This window comes from Rousettus aegyptiacus, unplaced genomic scaffold, assembly GCF_014176215.1.
Source record: "Rousettus aegyptiacus isolate mRouAeg1 unplaced genomic scaffold, mRouAeg1.p scaffold_m13_p_5, whole genome shotgun sequence".
Taxonomy (NCBI): domain Eukaryota; kingdom Metazoa; phylum Chordata; class Mammalia; order Chiroptera; family Pteropodidae; genus Rousettus; species Rousettus aegyptiacus.
In genome coordinates, this window is record NW_023416308.1 from 74,008,776 (window position 1) to 74,031,506 (window position 22,731).

Sequence of the window (22,731 nt, forward strand, 5' to 3'; positions counted from 1 at the left end):
TTACTATAAAATGCCTATATCATACTTTCATAGAATCCTAAGACCTTTTGGCTAGAAAAGATCTAAAAGTTAATTTAACATTATTATCAATCCTATGCCCAAATCTTCACAACAAATATCCCAGCCAGTCCGGGAACTCCAGTACCAAAGAACTCACTACTTTCCAAAACAGTTCCCTCCATCTCTGGACAGTTATGATAATCAGAATTTTATTTATATGGAGTAGAAACAAGTCTTCCTGTGACTTCTACCCAATGGTTCTGGTTTCCATGCAGGTATCCACAAAAACCAATTCTTTTTCCTCTTCCACATCAAAGTCCTCAAGATAACTGATGACATCTCCTATGCACCCCTCAACCCAATCCAAGCCTCATCTTCTCTTCACCATGATAAATGTCTGGTCTCTACCTCATATAAAATGATTCCTAGATACCTTATCCATTTAAACCATCTCTTCTAAACTAACCCAACATGTCTACATCCCTTCTATGATGTAATATGTACCTTCCCTCTGTAGTACTGTCAGAAAGCCTAAGGCTTTCATGTATCTAATTGCCTAGACAGCATCGCCCAAAATGTTCCAGAGGACATTAGTTTCTAAAGATGTTCTACAAAAGAAGGGTTCCATGTTTTAAAAAGTTGGGGAGCATTTTACATTATATATGCCACTCTTCATCTTTCACAATATATTAGCACATAATGGCTCTTAAAAGTTCTACAATAAGTATGTTTTGCTTAACCTGGACTTATTCCCCACTCTTGCCATGATTAACAAGATCATGAAGCTTCTGGAAAAATCATCCTAGAAACCAAACGGTGGCCTACTTAAAGCAATGTCTTTAACAACATGCATTTTTGCATATGCCTCATACCTCGTTCCATCTTAAATCCCTATCCTTGGTTTCGTCTCCTTGAACTCTTCTGTTTTACTTCACATAATCTTGTATTCTATCTAATCCATCTTAAAACCTTTAAAAATTCAGCAGAATACAAGAAAAGAAACTTTTAATATATATGTTTTTTAAATCTGAAACTCAATAAGGCTAACTTATTCCCAAATGAGAAAGGGAGAAAAAGAAGATCCACTTAGGAATGAAAGTTCAGGAGCTGTGGAAGGCATATGGTCCAATATTCAGTAGGTGACCTAGGCAGGTATGGTCTTGATCCATTAGGCTTGGTCACTTAGCTAGCTACCAAGATCTAAAAATACTCCATGTGTATAGCACTTAAAAGGCCCACCTGAAAATAAGGGTGGTTAAGGTAACTGACAGATATGAGTACTAGATTTGTAAGTCTCAAAGATTGTGATCATGAGTTTATTTCAAGAAATTTCCTATAAAAGCAACATACTTAAAATAGCACTGAGGACAAAGAACTTCCTTATTATGAAGTCTGGCTTCATAGCTTCTTCCTTATAATTAGGAGAGCCATATAATTATCATCTAATAATTATGCTAGAAAAGACATAAACTAGAACTTGTCCCATACAAACTGCAATGTGGTCACCTTGCTTACATCTCATTTATGGCCCACTTCTCACCGCCTTGATTCTTTCTCAACGTTCACCAACAACCATTACAAACTTCTACTTACCCAAAGCAAAAAGGAGGAATCACAGCTGTTAAGCAGTCTGACAACACCTACCTGTCAAAATTATTATCTAAAGTTTCCCAATTATTTGATAAACATATGCCATGCAGGAAAGAATGGAAAGCCTTACCAAAAACAAAACTTCGGCTCACTGATTACATATCAAACAAAGAAAATAAAATAAAAAAGAACTGGCAAATTAAAGCATACATGTTGGTCTGAAAATCCTAGATGCAACTATTTTGGAACTAGGACACTATGTCAGCAACAATAATATAAATTGGAAAATAGATCTTACCTTGAGAACTTTGGGAGGACTCTGTAGAAGAACTACTACTGTCTGTATAACTTTGTGGTTCTTCTTTTCCCTCCTGAATAGAAGAATTACCAGCCTCTGCCACCCTGGATGCTTGCTGTAATGTTTCTGTGACAAGTTGCCTTGTTTGTTCACTAACAACTGTGGCTTGAAATGTCACTGGTTTGGGTTTAATAAGAACCTAGAAGAAAAGGAGAAATATTCCCAGTTTAAGTTTTAGAATACTATTTAAAATGTTAAACTTCTAGGTCATGAATAATAATAAATTCTTGTCATGGAAAAAAGCATTCTATACATTTACTATGCTTTGAGCACACTGCTGTTTATCAGACTAATTCAACTATGAACAAATTATAGTCAAAGCACATACATTTTAAGTGGTAAATGCTAGATTGCAACAACCATGGTTCTGACAAGAGCCTTTGACCATTTTTTCTTGCCTATAATGACTTTAGGAGTCAATTAAACAATCTGTAGGCTACATGGTAGAACTGACAGCCACAGGCTAAGGATGGCAAAACAGAAAGTTATGATGAGACTAGATTCCCATTGGAATCCCAGAATTCCCCCTTCCGAACATTTATTAACATAATAAAAATAAAACCCTAATTTAAGTCACTGTTCTTTAGGTTTCTTTTCATTTCGAATGAAATTCCTAATTGACACAAAGTAAACTAACTTGGGATCTAAATCATCTTTGAGGATATCCCTAAAGGAAAAATGATTCTAACAACTATTAGAAGCAATATGGAACATGTGGGAGATCAATTTCTGAAAAAGGTGGAAACCACAGATGCTAACAAGTGAAATAGGAAAAAATTTCTGAACCATTTTGCTTCAATATTTGGACTCTGGGAATTGACTCTGGAATAAAAATGTTAACTCGCTACATTTTTTTTTTTTTATTTCTCCCATGTATAAGATTCTAAACCTTTTCATATTCTATATGAAGTCATCCAATTCCAAGAATTCAAGAATGAAAACATAATACAATGACTTAGATGATAGAATAGAATAAATGAAACTGTTGCTGCTAAAACTTAAAAGGCAATCTGGACTTATTTCTAATCACAAAATTTATTTGTTTAGATAATAAACTATTTGGCTATGGTTCTGAGAGAATTAATTCTAAAGGCAAATTATTAGTTAAATAGGTAAATTAATCCTTCTTACAAAAGTCCTAAGATAGCATTTCTCAACCAAAGTTGACTGTTTCCTTTGGTATTCTCATACAATAAAGTATCTGCAAAATAAAGAGCAGCCCAGCAACACAAAGAGTAAATACAGAGTCTCAATTTGCCAGGCAAATTTCCAGAAAAGTTCCCTTAGTAGCTGAAAACTGAAGATTTCTAGCTTCTTCATTATTTAGGTTTCAAGTAAAGCAAAATTTATAATATAGTGCTTTTGAAGGTCATAGTAGCTTATAAAAAGTACATACTTTTCTTTGAGAGTTTGAGTTACTATCATTTTCCCTCAACCGTATATTCCTCAAGTAACAATATATACCTTCAGCAAATTTTAGTCTAAGGGGATTCTTTTCTCCAATCATTGCTCATGAAAATGACACAAATATTTAGACATAAAAAAGAGAGAGAGAGAAAAAGACAGATGGGTAATTAATTATATACATTTATTCGTAACTTTTAAAAATCTGATTTTTTTAAAGATTACTAATCTTTTCATTCAAATTTCTACCTTGGAATTTTAGGAATTTCAAATATACCTGATACATGAAAAATCACCATGTCTTATAGCATACCTGTGTTTTCCCTTGCTGCCCATAAACAATTTTTGTTGGGATGATTTTAGCTGCTGGTTGAACTGTGGAACCTATTCCTTTTGGTTGAGTTACAATCATTTTGGTGATGGGTCTTGTAGCAGTGATAATAGCTGGCTTTGCTCCCGTTGGTACTGTCTGAATAGTCTTTTCTCCCTAAAGTCGGTAAACATATGAGACTTACATGCATTTAAATGATAAAAACTATCCTTTTACTATAAAAGCACAAAAAGACTTTATCAGGATGACTAGAAAAAGGCTATAAACTGTACAAGAAAGAACAATATTTCCAGGTGATCAAAAATCCTAGACTTAGTTGAAATGATCTTAGAAGTTATCTTTCTGTCCAAGGAAAGCATTTTCTTTATGAGTGAATTTAAAAAAATTATTCATGTAAGAATACTTATTATACTGTCTCAGTCTCAAAGAATACATATATTAGGAGAGCTATAAAATTATAGAAGAATATATACTAAGATGTTAACGACGGTTATTTAAGAATTGGGATTATGGGTCTTGTTCCACCCTCGCATTCATCTTTATTTCCTAATTCATCTGAAATGAACATTTATGTAATAAAAAAATACTATGCACTATATCAATAGCTAAATGTACACATACAAAACAGACTAAGTTCCTCAAATATAAAATTATAAGAATAGCAAAATGTTTACATGAAAAAGTATGGACAAGAGATGAAATGAGCAAAGAATTTAACGTTCTGTCTGAGGTTATATAGGAAAATACAAAAGAAAAAATTAGGGCATTTTCCATGTTTCATTTTTACTATGTTACTAATATCACTTTAGTCTATTAACTAGATAGCTTAAGCCCATTACTTTTCACTATTTTCTACATTTTCACCTGCTTTATTCTTAAGTATCATTTTTCTGGTCATTTATGGAGTCATTACTTAAACTAAATAAAATACAGTGATTTTACCAAATTACTAAAATTTTTAATTAAAATCCATAAATAAAAAGGAAAGGATCTGAAAATTTTCACCTTATCACTTTTTCTTATTTTTCAGTCATCCTCATTCAAATATGTGGCTGTCTAAATTTAGCAGCTGGTAAAAATAAGACACCTAGGTGAGCTGACAAAAAGGTAATCAAATTTAAAGCTAAATATGATTACAGAAATCACAAGATTAATTGTCTGCTGTAACTGTCTAAAGGAAACATGAATATCTGCCAATTGTGTGATTATTTAACACACACGCCCTCTTCACAGCAGCATCTCTGGAAAGAGCTCTTGTTCGTTTGCCAGGAGCACTGGTTTGTAAATAAATTCACATGCCTCACTCTTAAAATGGCTTTATAGGCCCTTTCCAAGTATAATGATTCATTCAAAGTCGATCAAAACCAACTAGCAGGCTATTTTTTGAAAAAGCTCTTCTGATCTGTGTGAGAGCATGCACAGGAGAGCAAGTGGGACGTACAGAGCAAGTAGTGGTATGTGATGAAGAGGATGATCATATATTCTTTTCTGCTTGTTTTACTATAATTTTCTGTGCCAAACTATTGCTATTAGCTATATCTAGCAGCTAAGATTGACTTTAGATCTATGGGAACATAGGACCTCGGGTACACGGCATCTTCTCTTACATACCGAGTTCTATGAAATTGCAAACCAAACTATAAAGGGTTCTGAGAATCTAAATTCTAATCCTGGATTTACTTTTGGCTTACTATGTGAACTCAGGTTGGGAACAATCTATGTTCTCCCACATGATGAAAAAAACCTATTGCTGGACCCTCATCAACAACATTAAGACTGATGCGTAGGAAGTGACTAGAGATCTATTACTATGAAGTATAGCATTCTTTTTTCTTGCGAAGTAGGGACATTACCAAGCCTAAACAGTTAAGTACCAAGAGTAGTAATTATAAAATAATTTATTGAGAATTTTCTATGTGCCAGGCACTCTTTGAAGCACTTTTAAAACAGCTATCAGTGAACAAACTCACTGGTAGAGATCATCATCCCAATATACAAATGAAGAAATTAAGGATAAGAGAAGTTGAATTAGTTAGCCAAGGTCAAACAACTTTGATACTTAGAGACAAAGCCCAGGTTTATTTAACTCCAAACCTCTTAACCTCTTAAAAACTGCTTATAAATATAAACAAACAAAACTATAAATGAATCAGCTATTTTTATTGATTGATTGATCTACTTATTTAATTTTGCTCAGGGGTAAAAATGAAAAGCTAAAAGTAACAAATCCCTGTTAATTAACTTAGTCTTAAACTCAAGTATTTCTCTTTGCCTAGCGTAGGCCAAATACTAGGCCATTGTCTATTGACAACATGTAGGAATAAACTTATCCTCCAACAGAGGTTCCCTGTAATTAAGCCAGTGGAATCTTCCATCTGGACCAAGCTAAGCATCTAAAGCATGGTCATAAGCAACCTGACTATAAGCAACATGTTTTAGAAATTACTATGAAAAATGGCATCAGTAGATGGTGTTTTAAGTTATTACATCACAGTAGTGATAAATCAAGCCATTCTGGTCATTGTGGGGTTCTGAAGTCCTTAGGCAAATATTTGTATAGCTGGTCTTTTAAGTCTTCAGTGGATTGCTGAGTCTGCAGTTCAAGCTCTTACTTACTCCAGCATTTAGCAAAGTTGTGACAACGTTTTTGCCCGGGAGGCCTTGAATGGTTGTTCCTTTTCCTGTAGTCTTTTGTACAACAATCACGTTGGGCTTGGAAGTCATTGGGATTGTAGTGATTTTGGTAGTCGTTCCTTAGAGAATGGGGGAGAAAAGGAGGCCTGAGTTAAAGACTAGCGATTATTTAATTATAACTGTTTATATTGTACACAATTTACACAAATAATGTCATCCCCAGATGATGTGAAGGCTGTCATGAGGATGAAAATAAAGGTTTGAAATAGTAAATTACAAGTTTTCCTAGAATGAGAAAATATTAAGAATTGACTCCTAACAACAGTCATCTTTTTGGAATCTGAGGACCTATACGCCAAACTCAGAACTTAAAAATATCACTATCAGTTTCTCCAACAATATTCCTCTCTTGACTAGTTAACTGAAACAAATCAGAATCTCTATTACATGGCTTATGTTTTCCCCAAACCCAGTTTTATCACTATATGACAAGTGTGATGGGAAAACTCTTCAAAAAAAGATCAAAAAAGAGGTAAATACTTATCAAAATTCATATAACACTAGACTGTAGAAAAAGTTATGAAAAGAAATGTCATGTATTTTTGGTGTGATCAAAAGTCAAACGCTGACTCAGAGACTAAGTCACAAATTAAACATGTGCTCTTATTATCTGCAGCACTCTAAAGAAGATGAAAGTCTACTTTATTATTTGTGTGTGTATATGTATATACACATATATATTTCCAACTATTAGGATCTACTTTGTAGATCTGTATGTCTTGATCCAAACATTGTATTATCTTGCCCTCACCCCCACATCCTTCCATAATCTGTTTCTCTTTTACCAATGAAATCTATCAAATTCGTATTCTTCTAATTGTGTAAATTGGAAATCCTGGTGCGAATCTTTGATTCATGTCTGTCTTCCCTCCATGTATCCCCCAACAAAATGAATACCTCTTGAGCTACACACAGTATCTTTTATGTCACTGATTCCTCAGCGCTTAGCACACAGTGTGTGGTAATTACTCAGTAATAGTAAGTGAATGAACTTTTTTTTGTCACCAACAATGTTATCAATGTCTTCTTTCTCAATGTTATCAATGTCAGCAGAAAAGAAAGGCCCTTATCTCTTTTGGCTTCTCATTATTTTCTCTCTAGTTCAAGTTTCTCTTGCAAATAGCTCTGATGGTCCCTGTCTTATCAAAAATGTCCTTAAAAAAACAAACAAAAAACAAACAAACAAACAAAAAAACACCTGATTTCATCATGTCAAGAACCCTGAACATGTGAAGCTCATTAAAAACTTTCCTAATCTCTCTTGTACCTTGTTCCAACTTTCTCTTTTGGTTTCAAAATCCTATACGATCTGGCCCTTAATCTACCAATTTGATCTTATTGGTTTCTATTCCATGATACACACCGTACACTCTAGTCTAACATGTAACTTCTTCACTATGGCTTCCTATTACCTACCACACAAAGCCCAAACTCCTCTGCTTAGCTTTCCAGGTTCCGCCAGACTTTAATTGTCAGGATTATCCAACATATACCTCTCCTTCAGTGTGTTGGTTTCCACATTGGTCCTTGAGCATACCAGTCCCAATGCAACTTTTGCGCCTGTAATTTCCTCTGCCTATGAAAACAGGCAAGTCATATTTTTCTTCTATAGGCGTGTATATCATTTATCAAATGACTAAGCACAGAACAGGTACTCATTAAAAACATGACTGATTAATATATTCTCAAGATGAAAAACAAAATTTTATTCCTTTCTATTGGAAAACCTTAGCATTCCTTACTGGAGATTTAGAAACAAGACTGACTGTACTAAAAATTAGACTATTCTAGTTATGTCAACTTTTGGCAATCTTGTTACAGTATCTTTATAATATAGTTCTTTTTTAAGTAACTTGAGGTAACACACTCAAGTTGCATAAAAAAGAACTTTTTTCATGCACCAGATCCACAAATATTTTTTCCTTTATCCATGGTCTCTGAATAGTAGGCTGTTGAGAGCCACAAAAACCAAGCTGCCCATTATTCACTTATATCAACTTTAACTCTTAATTAGATCCAATCCCTTAATTAACATAATCCCTCCAGTTATGATGCCTCCTTTAACAATGAAGCCTTACCAAATTTTGACTAATAAATTTTTTTTTACAAAGCATTAGAAACTACCTCAAAAAACTGTAAACCAAGCTTTAACTGTATACCAAAGTACAAGAACCACTTTTTTTGACAAAACTTGCTTAATAAATGATTTCTATCTATAAAAATATCTAATCCTTTCCATTACACGTGTGCCAGTTTATGAGACAGTTACAAATCAAGTTTATTAGCTTAATAAAATGGGGTAGGGGAGATGTCAGAAAATAGGAGAAAAGGGCACAGCATAAGGCAAAGCAAGTATAGTGTTATATTAAAATAGAATACAATTTATGACTAGAATTATCAAATTACAAGTCTAAAATCCCAGTGAGCATGTTTCTATGTCTCAGGTGATATCTATGTTACATTGGAGAAAGTAGTAGTATTTATTTTTAAAAAAGGTCTTCCTCTATGCTTCCATAGAATTTAGTCTACGCTTCTCATGTCACAACAGAATGTATACAAATTTAGCATTTTGTAGGGCAGAGAATGCACCTCATGTGTATCCTTATGTATCACAGCACCTAGTCCAACATCTGGCTCACAGTATATCAGAGAACTCATATATATACAGTCTTCGCTTATAGAGTTATGATAAAATGGGTGCAAATAACTGAATCACATTTGGATTATGTAATCCAGATTCCTGTTTAAAAATAAGATGCCTATAAAAGTTTGAGCATTATAGTAGGTAAGGCTTAAATAATACAAATTTACTGGCCCATATTTTACTGTTCACAGATTAAGTCACCCTGAAATCTTGGTCTCTTGGGTAATGTTTTACATTGTTTTGCTCAAAGAATGAGAAAATGAATGAATGAATGAATGATAAACACTTGCTCCTTGCCTGACATTATACTAAAGATAAAGAGAATCAAAATCAAGTTTTGCCATTGTCACAAGTTCTCATAATGTCCTCAGAATCAAGATAATGAGTTCACTTCTAAGGGATCCAATCTTCTGCAAAAAAATACGCATGATTCTTCAACTAACCCTCAACAAAACTCACAGAAAACTTTACATATCTGATAGTTCTATGTATACACACGTAAGTAAATAAATGACTCTATATGAGTCAAATAACTGCAAAAAGTCATGCCTCTATTTAACTGCTTATTCCAATAAAAAGAAAAACTTGACCTTTTAGAATGCACTTGGGAAGCATGGAAGCATGAACCTACCTTCTAGGATATTATACAAAGGAAGTAAGAACTTCGTGTAATAATTTGTGTTATAATGTTTATCACAGAATTATTGACGATGACCAAAAAAATGTAAGCAACTCAAAACATTCAACAATAAGCAAATGGCTAAATTATAATGCATCATATAAGGGAATACTATGTAGCAATTAAGCGAGGGTAGGGGGTGTCAAAATACATTTAATAGAATGGGAAAATAATATTGCATGAAAAAAAGATAAAACAGATTACATTAGATCTCAGTTTTAAAATACACACACACACACACACACACACACATACATGCACAATGCATTTATACAAAAAAAAATGAACGGAAATATATACACTTAAATCAACACATTTCTCTTTAAGTTTTTTTCTTCATACCTTTCTATATTTTTCAAATTCCCTACAATGAGGACAAGAAACCATGTTTTTAAAAAGCTTTCTATTCTTACAGCTAGATGTTTAAGTGTATGTATTTTTTAAAAAGTGTACATTTTTTTGTTAGGGAATGAGGGTGGTATGGGGGTGGAGTAGGTACGGAATCTAGAATCCAGCATCTCCTCATGGATGAAAGCACAAAACTATCTAAATTCATCCAACCAGGCTTGCCAGTTTACTGTAAACAGACAACCTGGGATTGAAAACTACTAATAAACTAACCAATAATCACAGTATCATACACAATAATACTATTATAAGAGAACTGTCTTTATAAAGGATATTGATATGTAACATAAGGATCAATTTAGAATAGTCAGAAATGAGGGACGTTCTTTAGAATAAAGTGTCAAATAGCAAAGCAGAGGTAAAGACAAAACGAGCTCCATGCAATGAATAAAGGTGTTTCAACTATGTGCCAAGTATATCCTACAGTGCTAAAAAAATTTAAGAACTCTTCTCAGGTATACCCATACGATTAAAATAGTAATTAACTATGAGTTGCTTTATATTTAAATAGAAAACATATACCTGATAAAATGTATAAATGTTATATCCAACCACCTCTCTGCTTCTAGGAAATGTGCTTGCCTGTATTGCTCTAACCAGGCACAAACCAACTAAACTATAAAAAAAAGGTCTGAAAACAGTAGCCTTGTAACATCTAAACATTCCTTCAAGCTATATGGTACCATGAATTCACATTTAAGTAAAGAAAAACTTACAGTCATAAAAAGCTACATACCAGTGAAAAACATTTTGAGAAATGTTTAATTGAGTATGTGCTCTATACTATTTAAAGATACTGTTAGGTAATATAGTTTGAGTTTTAACTGTTATTTAACATATCCTCTTAAAATCTGAAGTATGCTGATTCTTTCCCCTGGTTTCACCCTCCTCAATCTGGCAAACACTGGCTTTTCTCACTTATACTTAAAAGTAGAGCCAAAATTAACAGCTTTAAATATAGTACTTTATGCCAATACCATGCCCTGTTTTGCTTTTTTTTATTCACTGAGTTATCGGCTACATCATATTACTGCCAGGAACTTCAGTTCTTTCACTTTAGAGTGTTACAACAACTCACCTGGGGCATACAAAATATGGCTAGTCTACAAAATTGGTTGACAGTTAAAGTCCTCAGGGTTTACTTGATCAGAGTTATTTACATCCTTTTAATTAAAAAATAATAATCAATGAAAATAAATGCTATATTAACATTCCACTTCAGAATCCACAACCCAAATACTTCAGGAATTACTGAACCAATAAAAACCAAGTAAGGTTCTAAAATACCAATAAATTAGCCTTCCGTATCTGAGTAAAATGTTTTTTAAAAGAGTCAATATAAATGGTGAAAAACAAATAAAGATATTCAAATATTTTTATTTTTAATCAACTAAAATGACATGAGTAATTGAAATTATGAGATATGGTCCCTCAAACACATTTAGATAAATAAATACTAGTTCTTCCACTATCTAGCTTGTGTGGTTTCAGACAGGTCAATTTCATGTCTGTAACCTTAAATCTGTCTGTTTCTGTAAACTGGGGATGATACCAACCATCTCAGAGTTATGAGATCTGAATGGATTAACAAATGGGAGAACACTTTATAAATGAAAAATCTCTATGCGAATATAAACCATAATCTTTCCATTCTGATTAAAAGCAACATTTATGTTCTTTCTATTTTAAAACTATCAAAAGTTTAATATGTGAAGATTTAATACCAGAACTTAAAAAACTGATTTAATCACTAAACGCCAGGACTAAAAACAGCTCTAAACTTCTATGTATCAAACAGGATCCTTTAACAGCTGAAATATGGTTTTTTCCTCTTACTAGTCACCTACACCTTTTACATATTTCAGATATACCTACCAGAAACTATATTACTGCTAATTATCTTGCCCCCCAAGGTAGCTAATGATTTGGGTACTACTGTAATGATGCTACCACTGGTAGTTTTCACATAGGTTGCAGCTCCAGGGGTTGCAGCCATCCGACCTATGGATGGACTCACTGTCGGCCGGGTATAAGTTGCCTGTGTGCCTATAAAAAAGGAAAAGCCAAAAGAAAAACTTGTCATTACTTATAGAAGAATGACAATTTAGGCAGTTAAAAGTATAATTTAATGTAACCTACATTGCTTGAACTTGAAAATGGAAATTCGAGGTGTTGAGACATTAACAATTTACAACGTCTTCGATGTACATAGCAAGAACTACAGCCAAGTCAATTCGAATTAATTTTACACATAAAATATCGTGATGTGTTGCATCAAATTACTAACCCCAAGAAAAAGTATAACTTTGTTCTTTTCTTCCACTACCCTTCTTCCACTAGTTTTATGCCAAAATAAACTTAAATTTAATCATCTTTCCTGACAGAGCATTTAAGCTATTTCTGTTATAGATTTTAAGGTCTCTGCATCTGTTTTATGCTGTCTCAGTGCCAAACCCAATGTCAGCACTCAGCAAATAAGGCAGTACTGTTTGCCTAAAGTTTTATAAACTTTCACTGTTTTGTACTCTGCTACTCTGTAAATATATTTCCATCTTTTCAAGAGTTATTCCATCATTTTACTAGAGATTAAAGTTGAAACTGCCGAGAGTTGCCAGGAATATTTCTTTTTAGCCTAAAAAGTTCACTATTTACATATTTCCTTAACTTTAACTGACTTGTTAGGATATTTTTCTTCATGTCTCTTAAAGGATTTTATACTCTTCCCTACTATTTCTAGGGCTTTTTCCTTTTTCCAAACAGGAGTTAAAAACTAACCAGATGAACGACCTGTTGTCATTTCTTACAAATCTGGTAACTCAGAAATACCATTCCTACACTAAGAATGAAGATAACACCTTCTTCAACTGAAAAAAGGTTTTTCATAATTAGATTCAGAGGTCATTGTGATAACTATTTTAAACAACCTCCTCCCCTCAAAAATGCTTTTAGTAAGTTATTCATCATTTAAAAATACAATCCCTATCCAAAAAGGGAAGGAGGGAAAGAACATTAGAATTTAATCTGCTTACAAAAATATATCTGAATCGGAAAAAAACCTATAACAAAATAACTATCTATATAGATCCACAGTTTGAATCAGTTGAATTATAACCAGGAAAAAAGTCAACCTGAGCTTATTTTTAAAAACAAACACAAACAAACCAACGAAAAAATGCTGGGTTTGCAGTCAAACAGATCTGGGTTCAAATCCCAGTACTGTCTTTTATTAACTATGTGGACTTGTACAAATTGCTTAATGTAAGTCTCTGTTCTGGAGCTGAAAATAGGAGCTAATAAAACCTGAGTTAGAGTTAAGTGCAATTTTTGTACAGATCTTTATACACTGGCCAATAGATGATAGCTTACCAACTTCAGACAAGTATCATTTTATAGTATTTAGATTCTATCCTCTAAATACTGTCCCTCTCCCGAAGTTTGGTAAGACTTATACAAATTTAAAATAACAGTAATGGATACTTCTAATATTAATTAATAGTAATAGCTACTGAGCACTCTGCTTGGGACTTTAAATACTTGATTTCATTTAATACTTAACAATAACCTTTATTATCCCATTTAAATAGACAAAAGATTTAGAGGGATTAAGTAACTATTCAAAGGTCACAAAGGATGACATTATTTTAAATATTCATACACTGTCACTTCCCTGGGCATAGCCAGGTTACTCTTATACCTAGGCAATCCTGTGCTTTCCTGTGCTTTCTCAGTCTGAGTAATGCTTACTAGATTATAATGTATACTGACTCTCAACCTCATCAAAGTGAGATCCATGTGAGCTGGGATTCCTCATAGAAGTTTACAGTCTAATAAGGTGAATAAATAAGGTGAACAAATCAACAAACAAGCAGCTTAGTAATTAGAAATTGTAGTATGTGCCATAAAGGAAAAGAACAAAGGACAGTACAACAATAAAAAGAGAGCTATTTTAAGTTAGGGAGAAGCAGAAAGTTAAGAAAGGCCTCTTTGAAAAATTGTCTCATTAATCTCTATCCCTACTGTCAAGAACATTGTTGGTACAAAGGAATTACTCAATGAATATATGACGAATGACTGTACTGATGCTCAAGAAAACTTACCAGTCGGAGTGGTTACCAGTTTAGTTGTCATAATTGCACCATTACTGCTAACCACCATAATAGGGGAATTGCTACTGGTAGGCAGAGTTGCTGTCACTGGTTTGGGTAAAATTTTACTTGGTTGAACTTGTTGTGTGATGATTTTAACACCTTTGAAAGAAGAAAAATAAGTATCAGTACAAATTATTTTTTAAAACATATAATTTATATCAACCCAAGAGGGCAGTAGTTACACACATGTACTCAGTCTCACCTAAAGTAAAGAAAGCTTTCTTCATATGGATGAAACTCCTTAAATTTTTATTTCTCAAATTCTTATCTTTCCTAATTTCTCTCATTAAAGAATACAATTAAAACATTTTAGAAGTTATTAAATTCTCTTGAAAAAAAAGATTTTTTCCCTTTGTCTAGGACCACGTCATATAAGAGCTTTCAAACCAAATTAGCCATTCACCGGAACTTTACAGATAAACAATCAATTCCATGCAAATGACTGGGATGAAAGAATTAGGATAAGAAGTCGAAAACAAATGTTAATGAAGATTTATATATTCCTAACTATACCAAATATTTCACTAACCACTTAAACTATAAAGGTTGTTAAAAATTTAAGGAGCAAGAACATTTTCTTTTTGAATCTTTATTTTTAATTAACTTCTTTTAAAAATATTTTTAATAGTTCACTTTGTCAAATACAAAATGAAGGATACACTATTACTGCAAGCACCTATAAAAAATATGTGTGTGGACAAAAATTTGAAGGGAATATGTAACAATAACATTTAAATGTTAGGATGGAGAGGTTATAATTTTTTTTACATTTTTCAAAGTTTCATTTTAAATGTTATAATTGCTACACTGACTTTCCAAATGTACAATGTTCATTTAAAAGAAATATTTCATATTAACTACAAATTTAAGTACTAATAATTGTTAACTGAGGAAGAAAATTTTGGTAAACTTTTTCTCCATTAGCTTTCCTAAATTAATTCATGGAATAGAATGTATTCCATAGACAACCAAAAATTTTATTACTTTTTTTGGATGGTGATTAGGTTGAGACATTAGGAAGCAAACAAACCTATTTAATAGCTTTAAATAATTTTAATTTTTTTGTTGGCTACAAAAAATTTAAAATTATAACATAATACATACCTTCTAGGGTTATTATGAAGATTAAATAAATCAAAATTATAACTGTTTATAGAAATAAAGAAATTCTGATTATAATAAAGCATAAAAAGTGAAGCTGTAGGGGAAAAAATTATTTCTAGTATCATATGATCAATGAATTATGATAAGGCTTAAGGCACATAAAAAGAAGTCCCCAAATAAATTACCACAGACAGAAAAAAATTTAAGAGAATAAGAAATTAATTTGCTCACCCAAGTTAAAAATTTGGTCCAAGTTAAAAATTTGGACCAAATAAGTAATTTTCTAGAAAAATACTGTTTATTAAAATTGACCTTGGAAAAGAGAGATGTCTAAATAGACAAATTTCCTTAACACAAATTTTTAAGAGATCCTCCCCTCTTTGCCAGGTCCAGATAGTTTCAAAGACAATTCTACAGTCCTTTAAAAAGAAGATAATTCCAAAATACTTAAAACCATTCCTCTTAAAAGTTCTCATGATACACACACACACACACAAATTATACCTATGTGATAACGAATATTAACTAATGTTAGCTAAACCTATATCAAATTATGTTGTACACTTAAAACTAAAACGATATGTCAATTATATCTCGATTAAAAACCAAACAAAAACTACTCCAGCGATCAATTTCTAACGAGCATTTAGAGATCTGCTAACCTGCTGATCCAATGAAAAGGTAAAAGTAATAAAACCACCAATGAAAAGCTCTGGAAATGGTCCCAAGGACCAACAAAGAGACATTTATTCAAAAAATATAAAAAAAAAAAATCAGTAAGAAAGGGAAGATCTGTGGTATTTAAACCAAGACCTGTTCCTCCTTACCCCTGCTACAAGTGAGACAAAGACTCCTCTACAGTCAAGAACCAACGGTTTCCTATTCCTCCAGTTGGAGGTCTGAGGAGCAATAGGACTTCTGGATCTCATCTTGCCCCCAGGTACCTATTGCTAAGGCTAAGTCCTGTGAAAGTGCAGTCAAGAGGTGGGTGCTCCCTTCCAGCATCCAATTCATAGAACAAAGGCTCCACCTTGGGCATGGTGTCACAGGAAATACTGGGGTCCTAATCACCACTGCACGGCTTGTGAGGCAGTGGTTCCACTACCAGGAAAATTAAGCCAAAAGGATCTTAGGCTGCTTCTCATCCTTCTACCCCTGCCTTCAATGACTGCTCAGTTCCTAAAGCAGGGGTGTCATTCAGAGAAGCGTGCCAATGACCCTACACCTAGAGTTCCAGAGCTGCCTGAAGGTAGAAATGTCGTAAAACGGGTAGTTCCTAATCTTTTCCCAAAGGAACTGACTTTGTTTATAACAGAGCATGGAGAAATTCAAGCCTGAATGTATTATAAAGAACAGTGGAGGATGTGATAAAAGGCAACTGGACTGACTATAGGCTAGACAGTTTGCAGGAGAAAACCGAAAAATACAGAAACTCAGGAATCCTCTTATGGTCTGACAAATATCAAAAAATAGAACTCTGTAACTACTATTCCTTCAAAGAAGCCACAATTTGTATTATTTTATAGAGAGCAACTTATGATCCAGGGCATTGCTAAAATAGTGCAATCGGTTAGTAGAGTTTAACAGCTGAGTGTGGTCAAGGAAAGAAAGAAAACCAATACCGATACTACTGTCATATCAAAATAACAGTGGGCATACCCAGAGTTGTACATCCCTGAGGAACAACATCAGAGACTTAACTTCACTAAAATAATTGAGCTAGTCACTAAACAACAAATAACCAAGCAAATAAAAATAACAAAATGGGGGGCAGGTAGGGGAAGACCAGTATCCAACTACATCTAATATCTAAAATATTAATTTAAATATCTAAAATGTATAGTTTCTAACAAAAATCATTAGGAGGCATGCAAAGAAATAGGAAAATATGACTCATACATTAGAAAAAAAAGCAGGCAACAAAAGCTACCTGTGAGAGTGACCCAAGATCAGACTTCACGACAAAAAAAATACTTCAAAGTAGCCCTTATAAATATGTACACAAAACTAAAGAAAAGCATGACAGAAGTAAAAAGGATATAATGACAAAGTGGCATCAAATATAGAATATTAATAAAGTGATAGAAATTACAAAAAGGAACCAAATGAAAAATGTGGAGCTGAAGAGTACAGTAATCAAAAAATTCACTAGTGAGGCTCAAGAACAGATGTGAACTGGGAGAAGAAATAATCAGCAAATTTTAAAACAGATCAACAGAGATTATACAAGTTGAAGACTAGAGAGAAAAGAAATAAAAGAAAATGAACACAGCCTCAAAGAAATGTGAAACACCATTAAGTGCACTAATATATATGTAATGGAACTACCAAAAGGAAGAGAGAGAAAGAGAAAAAAAATTCAAAGAAATAATGTCCCAAATTTACTCAAAAGCAGTAACTTATACACCCAGGAAGCAGGAAGCTCAGTAAACTCTACATAGGATAAACACAAAGAGATCCACAGAAAGACATACCATACTGCAAATCCTGAAAGTCAAAGACAAGGGAAAAAATCTTGAAAGCAGCAAGAAAAAAACAACTTACCACTGACAAGGTAACTGCATTAAAGTTGATAACTGACTTCTCAGTAAAAATGATGCAGGCCAGCGGGCAGTAGGTTAATGCATTCTAAGTTCTCAAAGGAAAAAACTATCAACCAAGAATCCAGTATCAAACAAATAAAGTCTTCTTATCAGATAAACAAAAACAGAGAGAACATGTTGCTAGCAGAAGGGAGGGCCTTAGAATGGATACTAAAAGAAGTCCTATAACTAGAAGGAACAAGAAACAATACAATGACACCCATTTTCGCCAGTAATATTCAACATTTTACTAGTGGCTCTACCCAGGGAAATTATGCAAGAAAAGAAACACAAGATATCCAGATTGTAACAGAAGAAACTATTTCTATTTGCAGATGACATGATCTTTTATATTTAAAAAATCTTAAGTAAGTTATCAAAAACTATATTACAACTAAAAAATGACTTCAACAAAAGTTCAGGATACAAAATCAACACATAAAAATCAGTTGTATTTTTATACATTAGCAAAGGACAATCCAAAAAATAAAATAACAATTTTTTACAACTTCAAAAAGAATAAAATACTTAAGAATAAATTTAACAAAAGAAGTGCCAATTTTATACTCTGAAAACCACACGACATTGTTGAAAGAAATGAAAGAAAATCTAAAATGGAAAAACATCCTACAGTCACAAATTAGAAGATTTAATTTTATTCAGATGCTTCTATGTTTCAGCTGATCTACAGATTCACTGCAATCCCAATCAGAATTTCAGCTGACTTTTTGTAGAACTGACAAGCTGTTCACAAAACTGGAACTGCAATTTTGTCATATAGAACTGCAAGAGACCCAGAATGGCCAAAACAATCTTTAAAAAAAGAAAAACAAAATAGGAATACTCCCACTTGCTGATTTCAAGGTTTACTACAAACCAATGGTAATCAAAATAGTGTGGTACTGGTATGCAAAGAGACATAAATTAATGGACTAGAATTGAGAGCCCAGAAATAAACCATACACATGGTCAACTGATGATGTTCAACAAGGGTACCAAGACCATTCAGTGGAGGAAAAATATTCTTTCCAATAAATGGTATTAGGACAACTGGATAAATCTTTATGACCTGAAATTTGGCAAAAAAAAAATCTTAAATATGACATAGAAAGAATGAGCAACAAGGAAGGGGAGGGGAGGGGAGGGGAGGGGAGGGGAGGGGAGGGGAGGGAAGGGAAGGGAAGGGAAGGGAAGGGAAGGGAAGGGAAGGGAAGGGAAGGGAAGGGAAGGAAATTGGGCATCTTCAAGATTAAAAACTTTTGTGCTTCAAAGGATATCAAGAAAGAAGACAGCTCATGGAATGAGAGAGAGAAAATATTTGCAAATCATATATTTGATAAGGGCTTAATATCCAAAATATGTATATTAAAAAAAAAACCTGTACAGCTCAGTGACAAAAAGACAAAGCAGTGGATAAAAGATGTAAACAGATATTTCTCCAAAGAAGATATATTAAGGGGCAAGCACATGAAAAGATGTTCAACATCAAAACCAAAATAGAATACTACTTCACTAAACCAGGACAGCTAGAATCAAAAAGTCAGAGAAAAACAAATGTTGGAAAGGGGGTAGAGAAACTGGAACCTTCATACACTGCTGGTAGGAATATAAAATGGTACAGCCACTTTGGAAAATAGTCAAGCAGTTTCTCAAACAATTAAACACAGAATGATCATACAGCTCAACAATTCCACTCCTAGGTATATACACAAGAGAACTGAATACTCCAAAACTTAACACATGAATGTTTCCACAGCATTATTCTTAATAGCCAACAGATAGAAACAATCCAAATGCACATCGACGAACAAATGAATAAATAAAATGTGAAATATTATTTGGTCATAAAAAGGAATGAAGTACTAATACATGCTACTACATGGATGAACCCTGAAAACATTAAGTGAAAGAAGCCAGTCACAAAAGACCACGTATTCCATTCATATGAAAATCCAGAATATAGAAATCGAGAGACAAAAAGTAGATTAGGGCCAGAGAGGTTGCCATAGGGAGTAGGGAGATGACAGGTTAAAAAGAAGAGGATTTCTCTTTGAAGTGATGAAAATGTTTTAAAATCAACTATGGTGATGGCCATACCTATTTGTAAATATACTAAATACCACTGAATTCCACACTTTAAATGGGTTAATTAAATGGTATGTATTATATCTTAATAATGCTGCTTTTAAAAATCCAGCATTTTAAAAATGGAAAACTTCACAATTTTTTCTTAGAAGCACATTTAACACTGAAACTAAATCCTGTCAGAGACTGCACACAAAAAACTACAGACCAATTTCCCTGTGACTATCAACACACTGTATTATTCACACCTCATACTAGGATAGATTTCAAAAGATTTAAATGTGAAAATGTGAACTATAACTAAAACTCTAGAAGCTTGAGAAACCACACTGATAAATTCAACCATATAAAATAAAAAAGATTTGTACGGCATAAGTCCCTATATATAAAGTCAACAGACAAAATGGGAGGAAAATCTCTGCAAATCATGAAACATGCAAGCGCCAATTATCCTGATACATAAAGAATTCCTAGAAATTGATCAGGAAAGAAATAAAAGTCCACAGTAGAAGAATGGAAAATGAATACAGGCAGTACACAAAAAATGACATACAAAAGGCTCTGAAACATATAAATGTTGCTTCAAACTCACTCTCTATAAGAGAAATAAAGACAACACAACACTGAGATAATGACACGCTCCCCAATCCCAACCAAATCAAATTGGAAAAAGGCAATTGTTTGATAATACATTGGTGAGAAAAGGGTACTATGAGGAAACTGGAACTCATGTACATTACTAGTTGGAGAATAAATTGAAAATCCCTATAGAAGAATATCTGAAAATATGTATCAAAATTTTAAAATATTTTATCTTTTGACACACTCCTGGGAATCAGTATCCTGGGAATCACACTCTGGTTATTTATCCTACAGATATACTTAGAGACATACAAAATGACTATGTACAGTCTTGTTTACTACAGTTTTGTTTGGAAAAATCCCAAAAGACTGGAAATAACCTTACAAGGTATTAAATAAATTATGGTACATCCACTACGGAATGCAAAGGCAACTTAATTTTATGTACTGATTGCTTTAGAAAGATGTCCAAGAAACACTGTTAAGGGAGGGGGAAATAGCAAGGTGTTATATTCTACATTTGTGTAAAAAGGAAGAGATAAAAATTCAAATTTAAATTTGTATATGCTTGTATATGCAGAGATTCTGAAAATACAGAGGAAACTAAGACTTTTTTAATGATTAGGAAACACTGGATAGAGAACCAAGTTATTTACTATATAAGTTTTTACACTTTTCAGCTTTTGATGAATGTAGTCTATATTCAAAAATAAAATAATTGCTTCCCAAATAAAAATGCCACCAAAACAAACCTTAGAAACTTGAATACAGCAGTATTATATGCTAACCAACATTATGGATATTGAAATTTCCTTTCCTTACTATTAAGATAAAATTATTTCAAACACAGAGTAATATGTGGTTAAAAAAAGTTAGACTATGATAATATACAAGTATTAAAATACCATGAACACTAAGAAAACAGAACAAAATATTACACTCAAATTTTTCCAGTAAAATCACAGGAAAGCAAGAAACTTTTTAGTATCTCCCACCCCTGCTGCTCCAGAGAGATGATTAAATATCTATTTTTGGAACAAGACAAGAATGCCTACTCTCACCATTTTTTTTAATTCAACATAGTACAGAAAGTCTTAGAGCAATTAAGCAAAAAAAAAAAATCCAAATCATATATATAGAAAACCCTAAGACTCCACCAAAAAAACTGTTAGAATAAACAAATTTAATAAAATTGTAGGATACAAAATCAATATACAAATATCAGTTGTTTTATAGACTAATAACAAACTATCAGAAAGGGAAATTCAGAAAACAATCATATTTACAATTGTATAAAAAAGTAAAATACCTAGAAATAAATTTAACCAAGGAGGTAAAATATCTGTATGCTAAAAACTATAAGGCACTGATAAAAGAAAGTGAAAATACAAATAAATAGGAAGACAGTCTATTCTGTGCTCATGGATTAGAAGGATGGATATTATTAAAATGTCTATACCACTCAAAGCAACGCAATTCCTACCAAAATTTCAATGGCATTCTTCACAAAAAGAGGACAACCCTAAAATTTGTATGGAACCACAAAAAATCCCCAAATAACCAAAGCAATCTTGAGAAAGAACTATAAGGCCAAAGGTATCGTACTTTCTGATTTCAAACAATGTTACAAAACTATAGTAATAAAAATAGTATGGTATTATCATAAAAAGAGACACATTATATCAATGGAACAGAATAGAGATCCCAGAAATAAACCCATATTTCATCAATTTATGTACTACTAAAGAGCCAGGAAGATACAATGGGAAAAGCGTAGTCTCTTCAATAAATGATGTTGGAAAAACTGGACAGCCACATACTAAAGAATGAAATTAGGTCACTATCTTACACGATACAAAAATCAACTCAAAATGGACTGAGGACTTGAACTTAAGGACCAAAACCAGAAAACTCCTAGAAGACAACGTAAGGGACAAGCTCCTTGACATCAGTCTTGGCAAAGATCTTTTTGTATTTGACATCAAAAGTAAAAGCAATAATAAAGTGGGACTGTATCAAACTAAAAAGCTTCTGCTCAGAGAAGGTAACCACCAACAAATGAAAAATGAACCAATGAAATGGGAGAAAATATCTACAAATCATACACCTGATAAGAAGTTAA

General features: G+C 32.9%; 1 protein-coding gene across 13 annotated transcripts in view; it reads right to left on the minus strand.

The window, feature by feature from the left end:
* The window catches only part of EMSY (EMSY transcriptional repressor, BRCA2 interacting), a 77,725-nt gene that overhangs the window by 18,477 nt on the left and 36,517 nt on the right, over window positions 1-22,731 (minus strand). For 12 of the 13 annotated variants that reach the window (XM_016161524.2, XM_016161522.2, XM_016161518.2 and 9 more), the window contains 5 exons: window positions 14,206-14,355; window positions 11,984-12,154; window positions 6,300-6,436; window positions 3,666-3,839; window positions 1,889-2,087 (listed from right to left, as the gene is read on the minus strand). In XM_016161524.2, coding sequence (XP_016017010.2) covers window positions 1,889-2,087; window positions 3,666-3,839; window positions 6,300-6,436; window positions 11,984-12,154; window positions 14,206-14,355 — 831 coding nt within the window. The remainder of the gene's footprint in view (window positions 1-1,888; window positions 2,088-3,665; window positions 3,840-6,299; window positions 6,437-11,983; window positions 12,155-14,205; window positions 14,356-22,731) is intronic. The other variant, XM_036221841.1, reaches the window with a different exon arrangement.